We start from the raw sequence: 17486 nt of genomic DNA on the forward strand, positions 1-17486 counted from the left end.
GAGGCGGTCCCATGCTCCGAAACCTTCAGTTCCGAGGTACAATGTGTGATGCCCGTTTCTAGTGTCCCCCGACGTGATATTGCTGGAATATTGCGGCGTAAAACCATACTTTGACGGTGTAACTTCATTTAAGTTCATCAGTTGTGTTAGTTCTAGATCTTGTGATTAATAATTGAGTCCATCTGAGATTGATTATACATCAAACAATTTTACCTAGCAGACACGAGTAGCCGTATTTCAGGAACCTGAATCAAATTTGCTGTGATTGCCAGATTTTTTGAGCCTTGCCCACCCTCCGTCCCCACGGTCAGATTCACAACTACAAATTCAGACGTATGAATGGGACATCACGTTCGACGAACAACTGAATTGTATATTACATATCGACCCAAGAGATTACGCCGACCTATATAGCCCCCTTCACGGGTGTGCGAAACAGGTATGTTTTAGCATAGGAAGACGAGAACAGTAATCCTACATCAACAGGCCGAAGTGTGTTTGCTAAGAAAATAGGCCAAGAGTAAAATCAACTAATATAAATTGGTTGAAACCAAATGAAAACATTGCCAGCGTTGATTAAGTGTTAACGTCATCGATGTGTGTATGGTCATATATGGTGTATACCTTATAGGCAAACACTATGAACCCTTGTCAAGTCTTATCGTGGTCTTGTGTAATGTAGATCTAACCCCACGATTAAATCAGTTCACGTTAAGCTTAGATACGTATCAATAATCATATTACAATTGAATATCCTTTCGATGACCCTTATTCCTGGAAGATAAATATTTGCCCTTAGGTATCCCAGTGACCCGTGTAAGCTTCGAGGCGCATGGCTGTCGCAGAAGTTAATTGATGATTTTTATAGCGAGATACTTTCTGAATGATATGTCTGTGAATAATGAATTCAATTTTCGTTCAGTGTAATAACTTTTGTAGCTAGTCAGGGTTTATTGTTGCAATTACCGAACTCTCTGACAGAAACGGGATTTGATTCCTTTCGTTTGCTGAAGAATCGCTTGAAAGACCCCTTTTCGAGAAGCAATTACATTTTGTATTCACGTATTTCTTACTCTATTACTCAAGCTTTGGAACAGTGTCCATTGTACTAGCGCCGTGGAACAGAGTTCCTAAACCCGTTATTACTGTAGGGATCTCCAGCATCCAACGGTTGTAAGGGGGGATCGTAGTTAACAGTGGTGACCATGTTGCTAGTGCGTCATAGAAGCCGATTCCGTCGATAGTTGTTCTTGCTATCAACCACCGGTGTGTCTAGCCTAGATTCGATTAATGGCATGCCACCGTGATATAGCTGAATTTTTGCCATTTAAAACCCTCACTTACTCAACAAAACCGTCAGCGCCCTTAAACAATTACATTATTTTGTTGCAATGTTGCTTCATGAAAACATTCCCATTGCATGTATGTAGCTTGTGATCGTTCCAGTTCCAGTACAAGATTCAAGGCAGATAAGAAGACTTCATGAACCACTGCAGGCATTCCCAGTAACAGATACCCATGAAGGATTCCGCAAAAGCTGGAAGGAAGTCTCAGCAGACGACACACGATCGGGAGCAGACGATACCCGTCGAGGCGATAGTATCACATACCCCATGTACCATTCTTGATATGTGTCTTTGTACACACAGCCCTAGACATTCAGTCTACTCATGGGTCACCGAAATAAACCATAAGTTCCATTATGGCCGAGTTTGGGAACCTGACCACCTCCCGCTTGACCCCTTCTGGGAGGGAGTCTGCCACTGATACGACGTAGCTGATGCAGGCTACACGTACATGCATCTGGAGCCGTAAATGTCCTCGGTAATGGCAGATATATAGGATGTGGCTCCTCAGTAGCTTGAACCACGCTGGGAATATGGATCTGTTTGTTTTGGTAACCGAGATCCACTTCTATCCATGACGGTAGTTCTGACTGTTTCTTTGCCGTACACAAATCGCCAATCTGACCCCAGTTTGACTTTCCGGTCCTTGTGGATGTTGATACTTGGATTGTATCTTCCTGACCCACTTCTGGTCATCAACTGACCAATTTGTTTGCATGGCAGCGTAAACTGGTCAGTAGTCATAGTTTAGCTCTCCATCCAACCCCATAACGCGACGAAGACAATCACTGACACAATAAACAATTTTGTTTCAGAGAAAGTTCTCCGCAAATGTCCTGAACGTGACCAAAACAAACACTAAGACAACCATTCTAAATGTTCTATCTGTAAAGTAGTCCCACAGAAGCCTACCTTACAGAAGGACCATATATATCACATGCTGAAAATGCAGTTTAAACATTGGAATAATCTGAAATATGACTTAAGGTTTTTAACATGCAGGGCACGGCGGTCTGGTGCTCCAGAACAATTACCGTCTAGACGTTGGAATTAATAACGTGTGTGAAACTAAGACAATGTCTATGTAATTAAGAAAACACGTCACTGCTAGATTGGTGTACAACATGCATGTCAGCAGACAAATTGCTGTTTGAATGGCTTGAATCAGACGTGCTAAGTCTTGCCAGCTAGCGAGAGCCTATTTCCTCCTCTGTGCCTTGTTCAGAAGCTTGATGCATAGGGTTAATAAATAATTGTGGAAATGTTGGAATGGCGACGCAGAAAGTTGATCAAAACACCACCATGGCAACTTCAACACCAACATACCAAATAAGGATGACGCACACATTATAGTGGAATGGCGAACCATCACAATAGCAACATTAACAACATCACTTCAAAGGTTCCTTTGGTCAATTTGCTACCTTGCTCATATTTCAATTTGTTTTACCTCCAATATTGATTCCTTACAATGTCAGTGTCAAAGTGAGACCATTGAAAATGATATTTGTTTCCTTTAATTGTAAAAGCCATGAAAACTCCTGGGTCAGCATCCTCGTGCGGCGACACCACCTTTAAACTTCCTCCCACAACCTTCATCCATCATCAGGCCTTCCGCTCCACACGAGGCACCCCCATCTGCAGCCATACCTGGGATAAACGGATTGCCATTATTTATTCCTTGGCTCTGGTTGGCTTTAAGGCCACAACCTTTCACAGCGAGAGTGACCTTCATTTATCTGTATTCATTCGAACATCCAACTGATTATGTATTCCACACGACTACCTCCAATCCCAAAGTCGCGGCCAGTGTGTGTGCGCACATGAAAATATGATTTGTTGCACAATAACATTCTTTTTAGCAAGTATCTGTAAAAAAATGTATGTTCTTGTCCAGGGACCTCAGTATCCTCGAAGTCAAGTTTCAGGATCAAATTTTGTTGTAAGTCCTTGTGTCTCTTCCTGTACATTCTGATGTGTAGTTTACAGCGTTGCACAGAGTCTCGTCCCATCGATCATCGTACTCATCATTAATCTGTAATGGCGTGTCTGGATTTTCTTGCCTCTGTTCTAAACGAGAACATATTGTCTCAGTCCCTTCTGCATCACTTGTTTTTAAATCTGTATAGCTTCGTTGTTCGCATTAAACAGTGTCCTTCATTCTAAGTTTGCGGAATTATACTTTCCACTTGCAAATGTCATGACACAAGTACCCACATCAGACTTATTCATAAACCGTTCAAAACCATGCACATTACCAACTTTATCCCCCTTTCAAGTCTGTAGGCATTAATCAACAACAAAACTGCTGCAGCTCTTTTTTGTTGTATATCCTTTGTTATGATATACTGCTTCTCATTCCTCGATTCTCCGATAGATGTCGCTTCAGCGAGAATAGCGCCGAACACATGTCAAACCAGTCGAGATTATGGTCCATAATAAGCAAATTTTGAGTCCGCAAAGAAAAAGCCGATCCATATTTCAATGATTTAAAGGTTCGAGTGTGGTTTCCCTTTAATGCATTTCAAAAATGAAAAGCAAAACGATCCTGACAAAAAAGAGCCCGTTATCTAAATAATTATATTACCAGAGTAAGCGTATACTTATTACAGGAATTAAAAGCCTTAAGTTTTGATTCTTGTCTATATTAAATAAAGTCCGGGTAAAGAAGTGTCCGTTCTTGCCAGAGTGTGCTATTTTACCATTGGTCGACATGTCTGTCTTACATGCCAACGCCCCCAACCTGTTCCAGTTCGCTATCTGTATAAGTGTGTCTGTCGGACAACTTCAAAGACAGAGTTGTACGCAATGAAGGTATATTTGTCTGTGTGTCTGTGTTACCTCCCCGATCGTCTCGGCAGTATTTACTTCTGTGGTTTAGATGTGCGCCACACAAATAAACATGCACCTACTCCTGGGGGATCCAATGCTTAACGCAAAAGAACTACCATCTCGGTGTGACGTGTATGGAAGCCATCCCACAGACCTGTCAAAATCGTGCTCAGTTGCCTGCTGAGAGGGTAGGAGGATGAGTTGGGCTAAACGCCACACTACGCGAGGCTGGTCGTCAGAGCTTTGGTGAAACAAACGAGTAGTGTCTGGTACAGACCTAGGATCATTATATGGACGAAATTGAGATTCGAACCCACGACAAGTGGTTCCTGGCATGGCTAAGGGACGAAACTCCGCACAGCCAAAATCATTCCTATCTTTTCAAGTTCAACAACAAATCATCATGGGTTAAATTGGAGATTCATTAAAACTCCTTACAATGTCGGAATGCGATTTAAATGTGCCCTTATTAAAATGATGACCAAACCCTCCCTTTAGACATACACATTATTAAAAGGCAACATATTTTATGGATGCCAACGTCTTTATTCTAGTATGATGTGACGTTTCGGTATAGATCCTTTTATCGTTGTCAAGCAAGACCAAGAGCAACGTCTAAGAATTTCAATCAAACAGTTCAGACACATTATTTGTGCCAACATATGCCATCTAAAATAATATACAAGAGAGTGGCATTGTAAAAGTATTTCAGTGTTTGTTGGTTTTACGTGGTACCTGAGGCAGTAAAAAAAAAAACAGATCCTTTTTTCTGCCAAACCCAACAACAACAACAACAACAATATTGAGAACAGTCGTTGCTACAGAATCTCAACTGAGAGTGCAACAGTTGTGGTTCTGGAGCGCTGATGTTCATTAACAATCACCCTTCTATAAAGCCTGACCGCATATCTGTCGGCCTGCATGTATATCAAAGAACGCTTCTGAACAATGGCCACATGTACAGATATATTACACGATAGTTATTTAACACCGCAGAACTATCAAGAGACATCGACGAATGTCTTAGATCTCAGCAGCACGTCTGTTTGATGACTGGCTTGTTACCACGGAACACACAGGTGTCATTGCGCAATCAAAGACGTAATATTATTGGTTGTTTGCATGACCCATTGCAAGACGTAACGCGATTGGCTGTTTTCTCCCTCGCCATTGTTGTAGGTGGTGTAATACGGTCGTGTTTTAATGTACAGCAGAGCACGGCCAATTTACGCGGTACGTGTTTTCCTCACTTAATGGTTGCTCTTGCCAACAAAGATAGGTCTCTGTTCTGTGGTGGCGGGCATAATAAAATAAGAGGCATTTAAATATTTACACACAATACATCATGGCACGTACGTGCCACGTAATACTGAAGTAATGGGCTCCAACAATGAGTGATCAACGCAATGGTGGCCAAATGGGTATTGTTGTTTTCGTTCCGGGGTGGGGAAATAACTATAAACAAAAACCCCGATGCCCGTTACTGTCAAAGACGCCTAGATGAGAGGGCACTTGATAAGAAAAGAGACTTAAATGTTCCAGGTCGAGTATTAACAGTTAAAACTGCAGTTAGATATTTCACAGTTCGAAAATATCTTCACAGACCAGTTATGAAACTTATATAGATCTATTTATTTAACCGTAATATATCATGAATAAGTATTTGAATTTTCTTAAAGGTTTCGTTTCTTACAGTTTTTACGGCATCACAACATCGAACTTCGCGAACTGATTTTTGGAATTTATTACTAGAGGACACTGAATTCTAATACAGACAGGACCAGACAAACCGATTGTTATGTATATCATGAATTCATAATGTGGCATTTCGATACGGATTAAATTGATACTGTCATGAAAATACCTAGCCGTCTCATAATTAACGCCCATTGCATAGCTTATGTAACAGACACGTGAAGATCCGGGGTAGAACAGGTCTTCAGTAACCCATGCTTGTGGTAAACGGCGAATTTGCTTGTCGTAAGAGGCGGCTATGGGTTCGGGTGGTCAGGCTCGCTCGCTGACTTGGTTGATGCATGTCATCGTATCCCAATTGCGAAGATCGGTGCTCATTATGTCAATCACTGGATTGTCTGGTCCAGACTCGATTATTTACAGACCACCGTCATATAGCTGGAATATTGTTGAGTGCGGTGTTAAACACCAAACAAACAAAGCTTATGTAACAGTGCGATAATTACGACCAACTGAAGCGGCCTAACAATCACTTTGTCGTCGATGAGATTATGCGACGGGATGGACCCGCAGTGTCATAATGATCTGCGTGAATGTCACTACAAGAGTACAATGTGGTGTTAGCGACTGTGCATGATAGTCTAACTACGATATAATTAAATGTGGACGTCTCCCTTCTTTCTCGATTAAGCACGATTTGACTGTGAAATCATGACTTGCAATAAATACCACTGCACTTGCTGGATCATGGGATGTGTCCTTTGAAGACATTTGCATAAATAGCGTATCTTTTACAGAACTCAAAACACATGTATCACAGGAGAGTATGTACATAAAACATACATCTTCATTTATTCGGAGACATTGCGTATTGTTCATAAGGTCTAGTTAAACACTTTCCTGAATATCACTACTAAACGCAATACACTATTCCATGTCAAAGCCAAACACTTATTACTGAGATCAACAAGAAACATCGATCTCCTCGAATAACTGCAAGATTGCTAATGCGGCTTAAAGCAAAAATCACTGACGTACTGAAAACATCGACTTAATAGCGACTCGCTTTGTTGGTCTCATTGGCTTGCTGTGGTGGCGTCACATGATTTCGTGGTACAACCATACTAAGCGTACAGCTGTGATGTTGAACGTGAGAGCGCTGCAGTCTGCAGAGCAAGGGAATGGGCTTAAACCACCTGGTGTCGCAATATACCGCGTTAAGCGTGTGTTACCGGGTAATCAGGGGGATATCTGTCGAAAACTAGCTGATAATACCATTCATGTCTTTCTCTCGCTCGCGGCTTTCATTTGATGTGCACATGTTGAGCGAAGCTTGTCTGGGCCAATTTCGGTGGAAAGCTGTTTGAAGCATGACGGCTTAATGTGATAAATAGAACATATGTACCCTCACGAAACATCTGAATAATTACCCCAAAGTAAATTATGATGTCGATTATTTCCCACATAAACGGAACTAAAGATTGTGTTTTTCTGGGGAAGTATTTGTACTTTGTAGTATGGCGTGAAGAGTCTCAAACAGGTGTCTGCGCCCTGGTTATAACGCAAGCTCTTGATGGGGATTCGTGTAGGGTGCATTGTTTCTTGACCTAAAAATGAGACATTAAGAACTTTACTTTTGCTGACAGGGTGATTTTCTTCAGTTTTTTCTGTTATTAAAAAAGGGTAGTGATCAAGCAGTGTTGAGACTAGGTTGTGATGTGAACGACCGAAGATAATTCATAATACATGGTACCTCATTTAAACAGGATGATGCAAGCAGAAATATGCCCACTGCTGAATGTGCACGTGGAACCACCATGCAGAGGGGTCCAGGATTTGGGAGAGAAGGCGGTTCTCTATGTGCAACGTATATATGTGTCTTTTAAATTTGGGGTAGTCTAATAAACACACCACCACCAGACACAAAGCGATTTCTTTGTTTCCTTATATTGTGTTTTTGTTTGTTTGTTTTAGTTGAGGGAGGGAGTGGTCGTTGTTGGTAGGGGTTTTCCGTGCCGGTTTGTGTATTCCAACGGGAAGCCTTATTCATAATTAGCTTTCCGCGAATAATAATGTTCGTATGTTGGGATAAGTGGTATGAAGTGATTAGTATGAAAATATTAAGAATATTTTATGATTTGTAGCCAATCGGAGATATAGATCCCACACACAATTCTAAAGGATTGATCCGGAGACCCCATAAGCGAAATATGGAAAAAACGGATATTAGACGATGAACTGAGGAGGTGTTACTGTAACCGAAGCTCCCCGAAACAGATTCCTATTGTACGTTACTTATAAAGTAGAGCGTATAATCTCAAGCACTCTTAGTATAGAGTAGCTTAAGGAAGCGTTAACCCTGCAAACAAGACATTATTGGACCATCAAAGGGTCGGAGAATAAGGAGACATATATGGAGAGAGAAAGAGCTGGGAAATAGATGGCCTGATGAGGGGAAGAAGGCTGTGAGGCTGAGAGAGAGCAGGTGTGATGCCCTCCGATCGTCGCTCCATCACTGTAGCCAAGTCTTGGCCCGCTCGTGCCCCGGGTCGTGATCTGTAATACCCCACTAGGCACTCGTCAGACCGTGATTCTGTTGTGAGCCACTGAATCGTGGTTGCAATGGTCAACATAACTTCAAAGCATCATTCATAAAATATGGCCCACCCAAGATTTCACCTATTAACCTGTGGAAAGGGTATATGTAGAAGCCATTTTCCATATGGTAGGTACACAATGATAAATAGGTGACAATATTCGTACGAGGTATATAGTATCGGGCATTGCTAATGGCAAATAGGTCATATTTATCATGTATGTTCGCCAACGTTTGTAAATGAACGGGAACAACGGGGGTTAAATACCCGTAACATTTTCCGCCCAGGTGTCAAACATTAAACGGCCAAACGCTTACATGTGATATTTCAAAAGGCACTAGCGCGTTGCGAAAAACAGACAAACAAGCAACACATATAAGTTCACTGTCACCCATATTTTCTCTGGAAGTTGTATTAAAGTATGTTAAACGTCATGGTGATGCCGATTCAAATATATGACGTTCTCAGTGTAATTAAATATGAGCTAGCATATAAAGAACCAGGAACCATCGCCCGCCATTTCTTACATTGGAACCGTGGAACCAGGTTATATAATAAATTGATAACCCCACGAATGTGGAGCTTGATGGAAAACGTCAAATACACAATCTCTTGGAAAGTATCAAAATGGCCAAGGTCCAAGGAAGACCTGTGCCATCGACACATGAATCCCAAGACACAGTAACAGCGACGGTTTATTGGACACGTTCCACAAAGAACCCACCTGTGTTGACCAATATAGAAGGTAATCCAGGCGTTAGGGGGTGGGGGGTGGGGGTGGGGTAGGGGGTCGCCACAGAGGAAATTGAGAAATGATCAACCTCTTTCGCGGCTGGTATTCACCGTCACACGTACACGTTGTAAAAGTGCGCTAAAAGGACCATAGTGTTAGCAAGGCGTAAACCTACAAACCCTTGACGTCCCTTAAAGTCTATGTTTCACAAGTGAGCATCGTACCAAATAAAGAACGTAGTTCAATGGCGGGTCAGGAATGCTGTCCACGCAACGCTTCTACCCCATTGAGGCACGCGACCAACAAAAAACCTTTGAAATGATGAAACCAGGCCTTCGGACCTCTCTGGCTGACGTAGTTTGAGATCCGGAGATTCTCTTTGACATTTCGGCGAGGTGGTCCGGACCAGCCAAGATGGCGATTATCATGATGACATAACGGACATGAGACTTTACGGGACCTAAAATAACTCCCCGAGAACTTTTGATCTGAAAATAGCCAGTAAGTTGATGAAGCTATTCGAGATATGTAGACTAAGGTCAAGGTCAGTATGCTACATCCGGTTATTGGCACGGTGGGTAAGTATTGACATTATGTATATAGGTATTAAATTCACAATAATGATCCAGTTAGGTTGCAACAATTGTTTAACGTTATTTATTCCTCGTTATGCATGTCTACTGATATTTTCATATCAACGTGGGGGCATTTGTAGCACAGAGGTTAAAGCGTTCGTTCACGTCGAAGACCAGGTTCGATCCACCACCTGTGTACAATGTGTGAATCCGCGTTGACATCTGTCGTAATATTACTTGATTATTGCGAAAAAGAACGTAAAACACAACTCATTTATAATCTATGACATTCACAAGGTGTCACATGCATTAATGTATCTGGGACGGTGGGGTAGCCTAGTGGTTAAAGCGTTCGCTCGTCACACCGAAGATCCGGGTTCGATTCCTCATGTGGGTACAATGTGCGAAGCTCATTTCTGGTGTCCCCGGCTGGGATATTGCTGTAGGCGGCATAAAACCTCACTCACTCATTAATGGATCAATAATGACACCCACTACAGACCGCGAGAGACCCATCGACCCGTACTGTACATTCTACGGACGTACACAAGAGGACGAAGGTTGAGTTCTGTACATGTCGAAACAACGATAACGGTTTAAAAATTGGGTGTTTTTAACATGAACATGTCAATACTGCTGACTTGGATGACGCATGTCATCGTCTCCCAATTGCGTAGATCGATGCTCGTCATGTCAATCACTGGAATGTCTGGTCCAGACTCGACTATTTACAGATCGCCGTCATGTAGCTAGAATATTGCTGAGTGCGGCGTTAAACAAGAAAGCAACAAACAAAGTAGGTCAATGCTGCCTCAAAGTATTCGGAAATCCACAACAGCGTCTCAAACAGTCCATCCATGATTTAGGTAATACGGTGACAAACGCTAACAACCGCTACACTACAGAAACAATAATCAGTACAATGTTGACACTCATCGAAACAAATAATCTTGTCATCATTATAATATTTCATATCATATTAGAATATCCTGTCATAATCGTTGTCATACGTATTCAGTGATTTGGGAAAAAAAGGCGGTTCTTGTTGTTGAGACGGTCCCCTGAAGCCACAGGAATGCCGCCTGCAGACAGTGGAAGCGTAGCTGCTATATATAAAAGCGGTCAGCCTACACCAGCTCTTGCTCTATCGAGCAGTCTCACTGACTGTGCACTCGGTGCAGAGATCTGCTACATCAGCTAAAATAGGCCTCTTTCAGTGTAGCAGTGATATATCAGACATATATATTAAAATCATTTCAAGAAAAAACTTATTTGTAATCGTAACCAAACTTTTTATCGACAAATAATAACTACACATGTGATTCTCATGAACAATACTTATTATGAGACGGGCAATGTGGAATCAGTAATGTGCAAATGTGCACGTGGTGATCCAGTCGCTTCATGCATTAACTTCCTGATTCCGTTGATAATTGCGATTAAAACGACTTGTCTTGAAGTGTCTCTTGCAACAGACAGGTGAGCCCATCCCAATCAGTCATCGCCCCGCTCTCAGCTGCATCAGCCAATACTCGCCCCCTTTTCAGCAAAGCGTTCTGAGGGTTCCTTAATACTCGTTCACATCTATTCGAACTGAACCTTATATATATAAGCAAGTATATGTCGGTGAAAATATTTATATTTAATATAATATATATTTATATGTATGTGTGAGGTTTTATGCCGCTTTTAGCAATATTCCAGCAATATCACTGATTCAGACCCACAATTAAAACAGTACGAACCAGCCTCGGTTGCTATTTTTTACCCACGGGGCAAAAGATACAAATCACGACGTGTTATGTCAAGCCTTTCATAATAACACAGACAGAAAACGATGGCTTAAACGGACAAATGGCTAGATTTCATGTGTTCTTGTTGACTGTCAACCCCGCGATTATACGGGAGGGTTTTTTTCAAGGGGACTCATCTTCCTTCGCCAGACGACTGAACACACCGGCACTTCTCGCTAATTCCCGCCGCATGTCTGTTAGTTGGCCGTCGTTGCGTCAAGGTACGAGGTTACTGCCTTAGGTTAAAACACAATGGCCTCGATTTGAGGCTGAGTGAGGCCTTTGATGAATCCCACCCCACTCAACTCCGGAACTCTCATAATAATTATTCTTGTCTGTCTCCTCTGAGGCGTTTGTCGCCTATTTTTGTATTTTGCATCTTTGGTGTAGAAAGCGTATTTAAACATCGAACTGTCGCCTATTTTTGTATTTTGCATCTTTGGTGTAGAAAGCGTATTGAAATATCGAACTGTCGACGAGTTTGCTGTTAAAACCGTGGTATTTGCTATGCGTGGACCAGAGGGTACAAAACGTTAGGTGTTAGATTACGAAAGATATGGGAAATCCCATTATAGGGGTCAGTTGAGGTTGTTCATTGAATAGAGTGACCCTGAACTAATTGTGTGGAACCAAGTCGCCAAACAACCCCGTCATGGTGGTCATATCACACAAGCTAGTAAGACCATGGTTTAACGTGTGACATCAGTCCCTCATGCCGCGTTAAATGGTCTTATAACACCCTCTCATGCGTTTGTTTCCACTGCATTAACCCCACATATTCGAGTACGTATTTTGGATCAGTCTTTATCCAAATCCAGCCAGGACCAGGCGCGTTAGAGATAGTCATCGAGTCATAATATAAGACTGGAAGAGTTGTAGTAACACGTGGCCTAAATACGCCATGATGGATTTCCCTTTCTGGACACGTCATCAATACAACAGCTTGTTTTAATGTATCTTCCAACACAATCACTATATTCAGCAAACATGCATAGTAAAGGCCTCCATTCAAACCGTTTTATTAGCAGTACCAACAAATTCATACAATGTGTATCTTATGGCATCGTCTAAACGTTGCCATAGTTACGCAACGACAGGAACAGGCGGTTGGTAGCAAACCCTATCAGCTTCGATTGCACAGAGTAAAGATTTGTCATAGGCGTCTTGGCTAATAGAAACCCGTCGTAATATACTGCATTGATGCGCGGTCATTATGTTAGACTAAATGTGCAAGGTTAGAGCTTCAATCAAGATGTCTGACTTGGAAGATTTAGATATTTCGTATGTTACATTCAGACAGAGCCGCTGGACAATGAAAATCATTGACAGAGGTTTATCAATGGGACCTGTCAGATAAACTATAGCGTGCGCCTAAGCTTGTGTAAAGCAATTAGATCATATGGTCTACTCCTCGCTTTGATACGGCAGTGCTAGTTGCCTGACTCGGGGTAGGCAGACAGGTAACATGGACTAGACTGGTGATCTAGATGTCTTTGACAGATAATCAGAGGGCATTTACCTATAAAACATACGCTTATTGGGTACGGTGACACATCGTACCCAAGTACGAGAAATGCACGTAGAACCGAAGACCACATTCTCTGTTCTGTTTGATAGACACGTATAGTAATTAATGAATTCAACCCGTGTGTCTCACGTGGGGTATGTTTCAATACGAGGCTCTGTTTTATTGAAAGCTACACGTATTCCAAATAGTATTTAAACACTAAAAAGGACGCGTTATCAAATTCATTAACTAGTGCAGCTCCTGTTTGTATCGGTCCTGTGTGAAGTTATTGAAAATAATTTTACAATTAAAACCGTACAATGGCTTAAAGGAGTATTGGTGTTACTCTGTGTGCCTTGCGTCGTGTTTTAGAACCCACGGGATTGGCCATGATTACACGTGTGCCCGGCCCATATGTTACAGTACTTCAGAGATCGGTACAGCATTGTTACAGAAATAAACCAGGGCTGGAATCTATAGACATTGACCGAGTGGCAATGAAGGTGGTGTACACGTGTGAAGACAGCCTTGGAAATGAGATCACACTACACGTCTCTCTTGAAGGCGCTACGTATTCTACTAAAGAGATGAATCGTTAGATGTCACCTCTACTACTCAAGTATGTCCTCCTGAAACAAATTCTTCCCAACCCTATCCTATTCTATGAAAAATAAATCGTAATAAATCCCAAATTCAAAGTTATACGTGGCCAACAGAAAATGACTATAGAAATCATATTATGGCTGAAAATAAATTAAAAAAACCGCTCTGTAATGATATATTTTCAATTCCTATCCTGTTCTTAACATGTCTGTTCTAATCCACCGTTACTCCCCTCTAATGCGGCGGTATCGGCGTCATACCGCCCACCCACAACATGGAAGCAAGCCGCTACCGCAGCAACCACGGACTACCACCCCCTACCCGGCTACAATAGAGTCTGCCCCAGCACTGCTGTCTCCACGTTAAGTGTCACATGAGTCTGCTTATCCTAGCATCTAGCCTTCAGCACTCACTACAACACTGCAGGATGTCTACAAGAGTGCAGCTCCTACACCACCACCTTGCCTCTCCACACCCTCACCACTGCCTAAACCCCCAACATCGCAGCACCTGCACCATGCCATGCCTAAACCCCCAACATCGCAGCACCTGAACCATGCCTTGCCTGCACCCCACCCCATGCCTAAACCCCCAACATCGCAGCACCTGCACCACGCCTTGCCTAAACCCCCAACATCGCAGCACCTGCACCACGCCTTGCCTAAACCCCCAACATCGCAGCACCTGCACCACCACCCTGCCTGCACCCCACGCCTAAACCTCCAACATCGCAGCACCTGCACCACCACCCTGCCTGCACCCCACGCCTAAACCTCCAACATCGCAGCACCTGCACCACCACCCTGCCTGCACCCCACGCCTAAACCTCCAACATCGCAGCACCTGCACCACCACCCTGCCTGCACCCCACCCCTAAACCTCAACCATCACAGCACCTACACCACCCCCCTGCCTGCACCCCATCCCATGCCTAAACCTCCAACATCGCAGCACCTACACCACCACCTTGCTTACATCCTCCAGCTCCCCCTGCCCCATCACGACACAGCCGTACCACAAGCCTCCACTATAACAGCCCCCGTACAAGCAAGCCTGCCTCCCGTAAACCCCAGCTGTATGCATACAGCACAGACCACACATTTGAATTGGTACATTGGAGACAGTTCGCTCTATCTTCCTTGCATCACCCCAGTGACACGTTACGAAGATGGAGCAGCATCTCGCTGATAGCAACCAGTCACCCATCGCCTTACAGAACATCATATCGAGCTGCATCTATTTCCTGGGAGATATCCAATCTGCCTACACAACAGAGCATCTTAAAGATACATTACCCCGGTGAATGTTCATGCAACGTCTAAATATAGTCAGAACATACATTTCCATCCCCTGACATAGCTTCCACAAAGTCCAAACCTACAACGAAGACCGTCCACAACTACATCCATACAACCACCGAGACATGACACATTCACCCTCATAATCCCTCCGATCTGTTCACGGAGGGTCGGCTCCCAGTATAATCCCCAGTCCGACCCTACCGGGGCTGGAATGAAGCACCCAGGGGCTGTCCCTGACAATGTGGTATCTCGCGGGAGGAAATACCCCCGGAGCAGACGTGATGCTTCACAAAAAAGATCGTCTGTTCAGTCGGTTACCGCCTCGGCCGCCTGATTAGGGCTCGACTGTCCGAATCTAGCCTAATTGCATCAGGACCCAAAAACTCTTTTGTTGACACCGGCAGTCTTCGGGTTGACTACATGGCACGCGGTGCAGGTAATTCACTTCGCCTGGGTTGAGTCGGTCAACTCTTTACTTAATCCTCCGCCACTTTATACATTATGCCACTACCCGTGTCAACATGAAGGCATTGTACCCGAACACAAATACACCCGAATCAGGAAAGACATGAAGCTCGGGTAATATCATCAAACGTATAGCATTATACAGGACACCTCAACCAGGTTGTATTGTAGAGGTTTGCAGGGGAATAATCCTACATGCACTGTTTTAAGTAGCGGGTGTATTCTAGGAACAACACCACGTAACTAATTAGAAAACTTACCATCCCCTTGCAAAGGCTGAAGGTAGCATGCGAGTCCTCAATACCGTTCACAGTCCCAGAATAAAAGCATCTATCCAATCCACTGTCCCCTAGATCTTCAAACCACGAGTAATTCCCTTCCGTTCTCTGAAATATTAATCCAGGGTATAAGAACTCCGAGAATCTTGTCAGATTCACAAGCATTTCCTTTCCAAACACACTAATCCCGTAGACTGCATTTCCACCCCCAGAGTCCACACTTCTCTTGTGGAGATTTTTCGGGTGATATCCAATATCATCATCATCATCATCATGAAGGTACTTCTTGGGGTAAAATATTTCCGAGTTAAGTGAAGAGCTCTGCGATCCATCTTCATCAGGGGTACCTGAAAAAAAGTTGTATGTAACAGTTAATACATTTCTAAAACATGACTTTACAAAAACACGTATAGTCTCATTGTAGCATTCGGTTTGATTCCTGGTGTGTGTGAAACGCTGGGTAGATTAGTATAAAGTTATTTACCTGGCTCCTGGCGCGGACCGGTATTACCCTGCGCTTGCTGTGCGAGGATGACTGGTTGCAATAACATTAAACATCCCCATAGCCCCACCACCGTCAACAACACAGAACGCATGGCGACAACGTCCTCAACAAAGCGACTTCATTTGAAACTCATTGAAACACTTTCTGTCAAACCCAGTCTAAAAGAGGTGAGCTTGCTAAAGCTTGCCTATCTCTGTACGTGGACTCGCTTCCAGTCCACAGCGAGTGACTATTCCCAAGCTAAGCTCCGCCCCTACCTAATTCAACCAATCGTATTCGTTTACTGCATCTCCGCTTTGATAAGGAACGGCCTTATATCCATCAGGCCTGTACTACAGGCCCACTACGTTACACCGCTAGTACACGGCCGGTGCTTGGAGGGATGGTTGATGTATATACTAACCAGTAGAGTAACATGCACTAAGAGTTGAGTCATGGACTCCTAGTACTAAGAGTGATTGAGAACAAGGCATTAACAGGAGACCTATGACACAAGTACCAGTAGTACATTTGTCAATGAACGACTTGTGAGGGTGACCCAGCTGTTGAACTGCACCATATAGGAGTTACACAGTACGTTCGTAGCACTTCAATACTACATCGCTTGGCCCCTGTTGCTGTGGTCACATGCCTGCAACAGCCAGTACACAAGGGGACGTTTGTCCATTCTCAAATACCTTACATACTGTTAGGGAGTTGTAAGACACGAACGTTGTCACGCTTCGCTGGGTTTTATCATTGCCATAAAACTTTCAGCGACTACAATAAAACAGTTTTCTGTGGTACCGAAAAGACCGAAGCAATACAATTTACACTTTGTCAAGACGAAAGTGAAATGTTTTGATGCTCCTTACATAGTCGTAGAATGAAGTCCATGCGTCAGGACTTCAACCAGGAACATCTTTTCAATATTTATTTAAATTTTCATGAGAAACTCTGTCAGAAGATCATCCATTCATGAAGTTTGTTTGTTGAACGGCAATTATAGGATTTTCATATTAAGCGGCGATTACAACGCACTGGTGTTAAGGGTTAATAACATATGGACGTTCAGAGTGTATAACATATGGACGTTCAGAGTGTATAACATATGGAAGTTCAGAGTTTATAACATATGGACGTTCAGAGTGTATAACATATGGACGTTCAGAGCGTATAACATATGGACGTTCAGAGTGTATAGCATATGGACGTTCAGAGTGTTTAGCATATGGACGTTCATAGTGTATAACATATGGACGTTCAGAGTGTATAAC

The 17486-nt window shown here is 43.1% G+C and overlaps 1 protein-coding gene across 1 annotated transcript in view; it reads right to left on the minus strand.

Annotated features, from left to right (window-relative positions):
- The window catches only part of LOC139446724 (A disintegrin and metalloproteinase with thrombospondin motifs 9-like), a 154081-nt gene extending 137667 nt beyond the window's left edge, over positions 1-16414 (minus strand). Inside the window, exons 1-2 of the mRNA XM_071228021.1 lie at positions 16210-16414; positions 15708-16072 (exon numbers count right to left, since the gene is read on the minus strand). Of these exons, the coding sequence (XP_071084122.1) occupies positions 15708-16072; positions 16210-16321 (477 nt within the window). The 5' untranslated portion in view covers positions 16322-16414. The remainder of the gene's footprint in view (positions 1-15707; positions 16073-16209) is intronic.
- Between the last annotated feature and the right edge of the window lie 1072 nt (positions 16415-17486).

Source organism: Haliotis cracherodii, unplaced genomic scaffold (assembly GCF_022045235.1).
Source record: "Haliotis cracherodii isolate W230 unplaced genomic scaffold, xgHalCrac1.p SCAF_6, whole genome shotgun sequence".
Classification (NCBI taxonomy): domain Eukaryota; kingdom Metazoa; phylum Mollusca; class Gastropoda; order Lepetellida; family Haliotidae; genus Haliotis; species Haliotis cracherodii.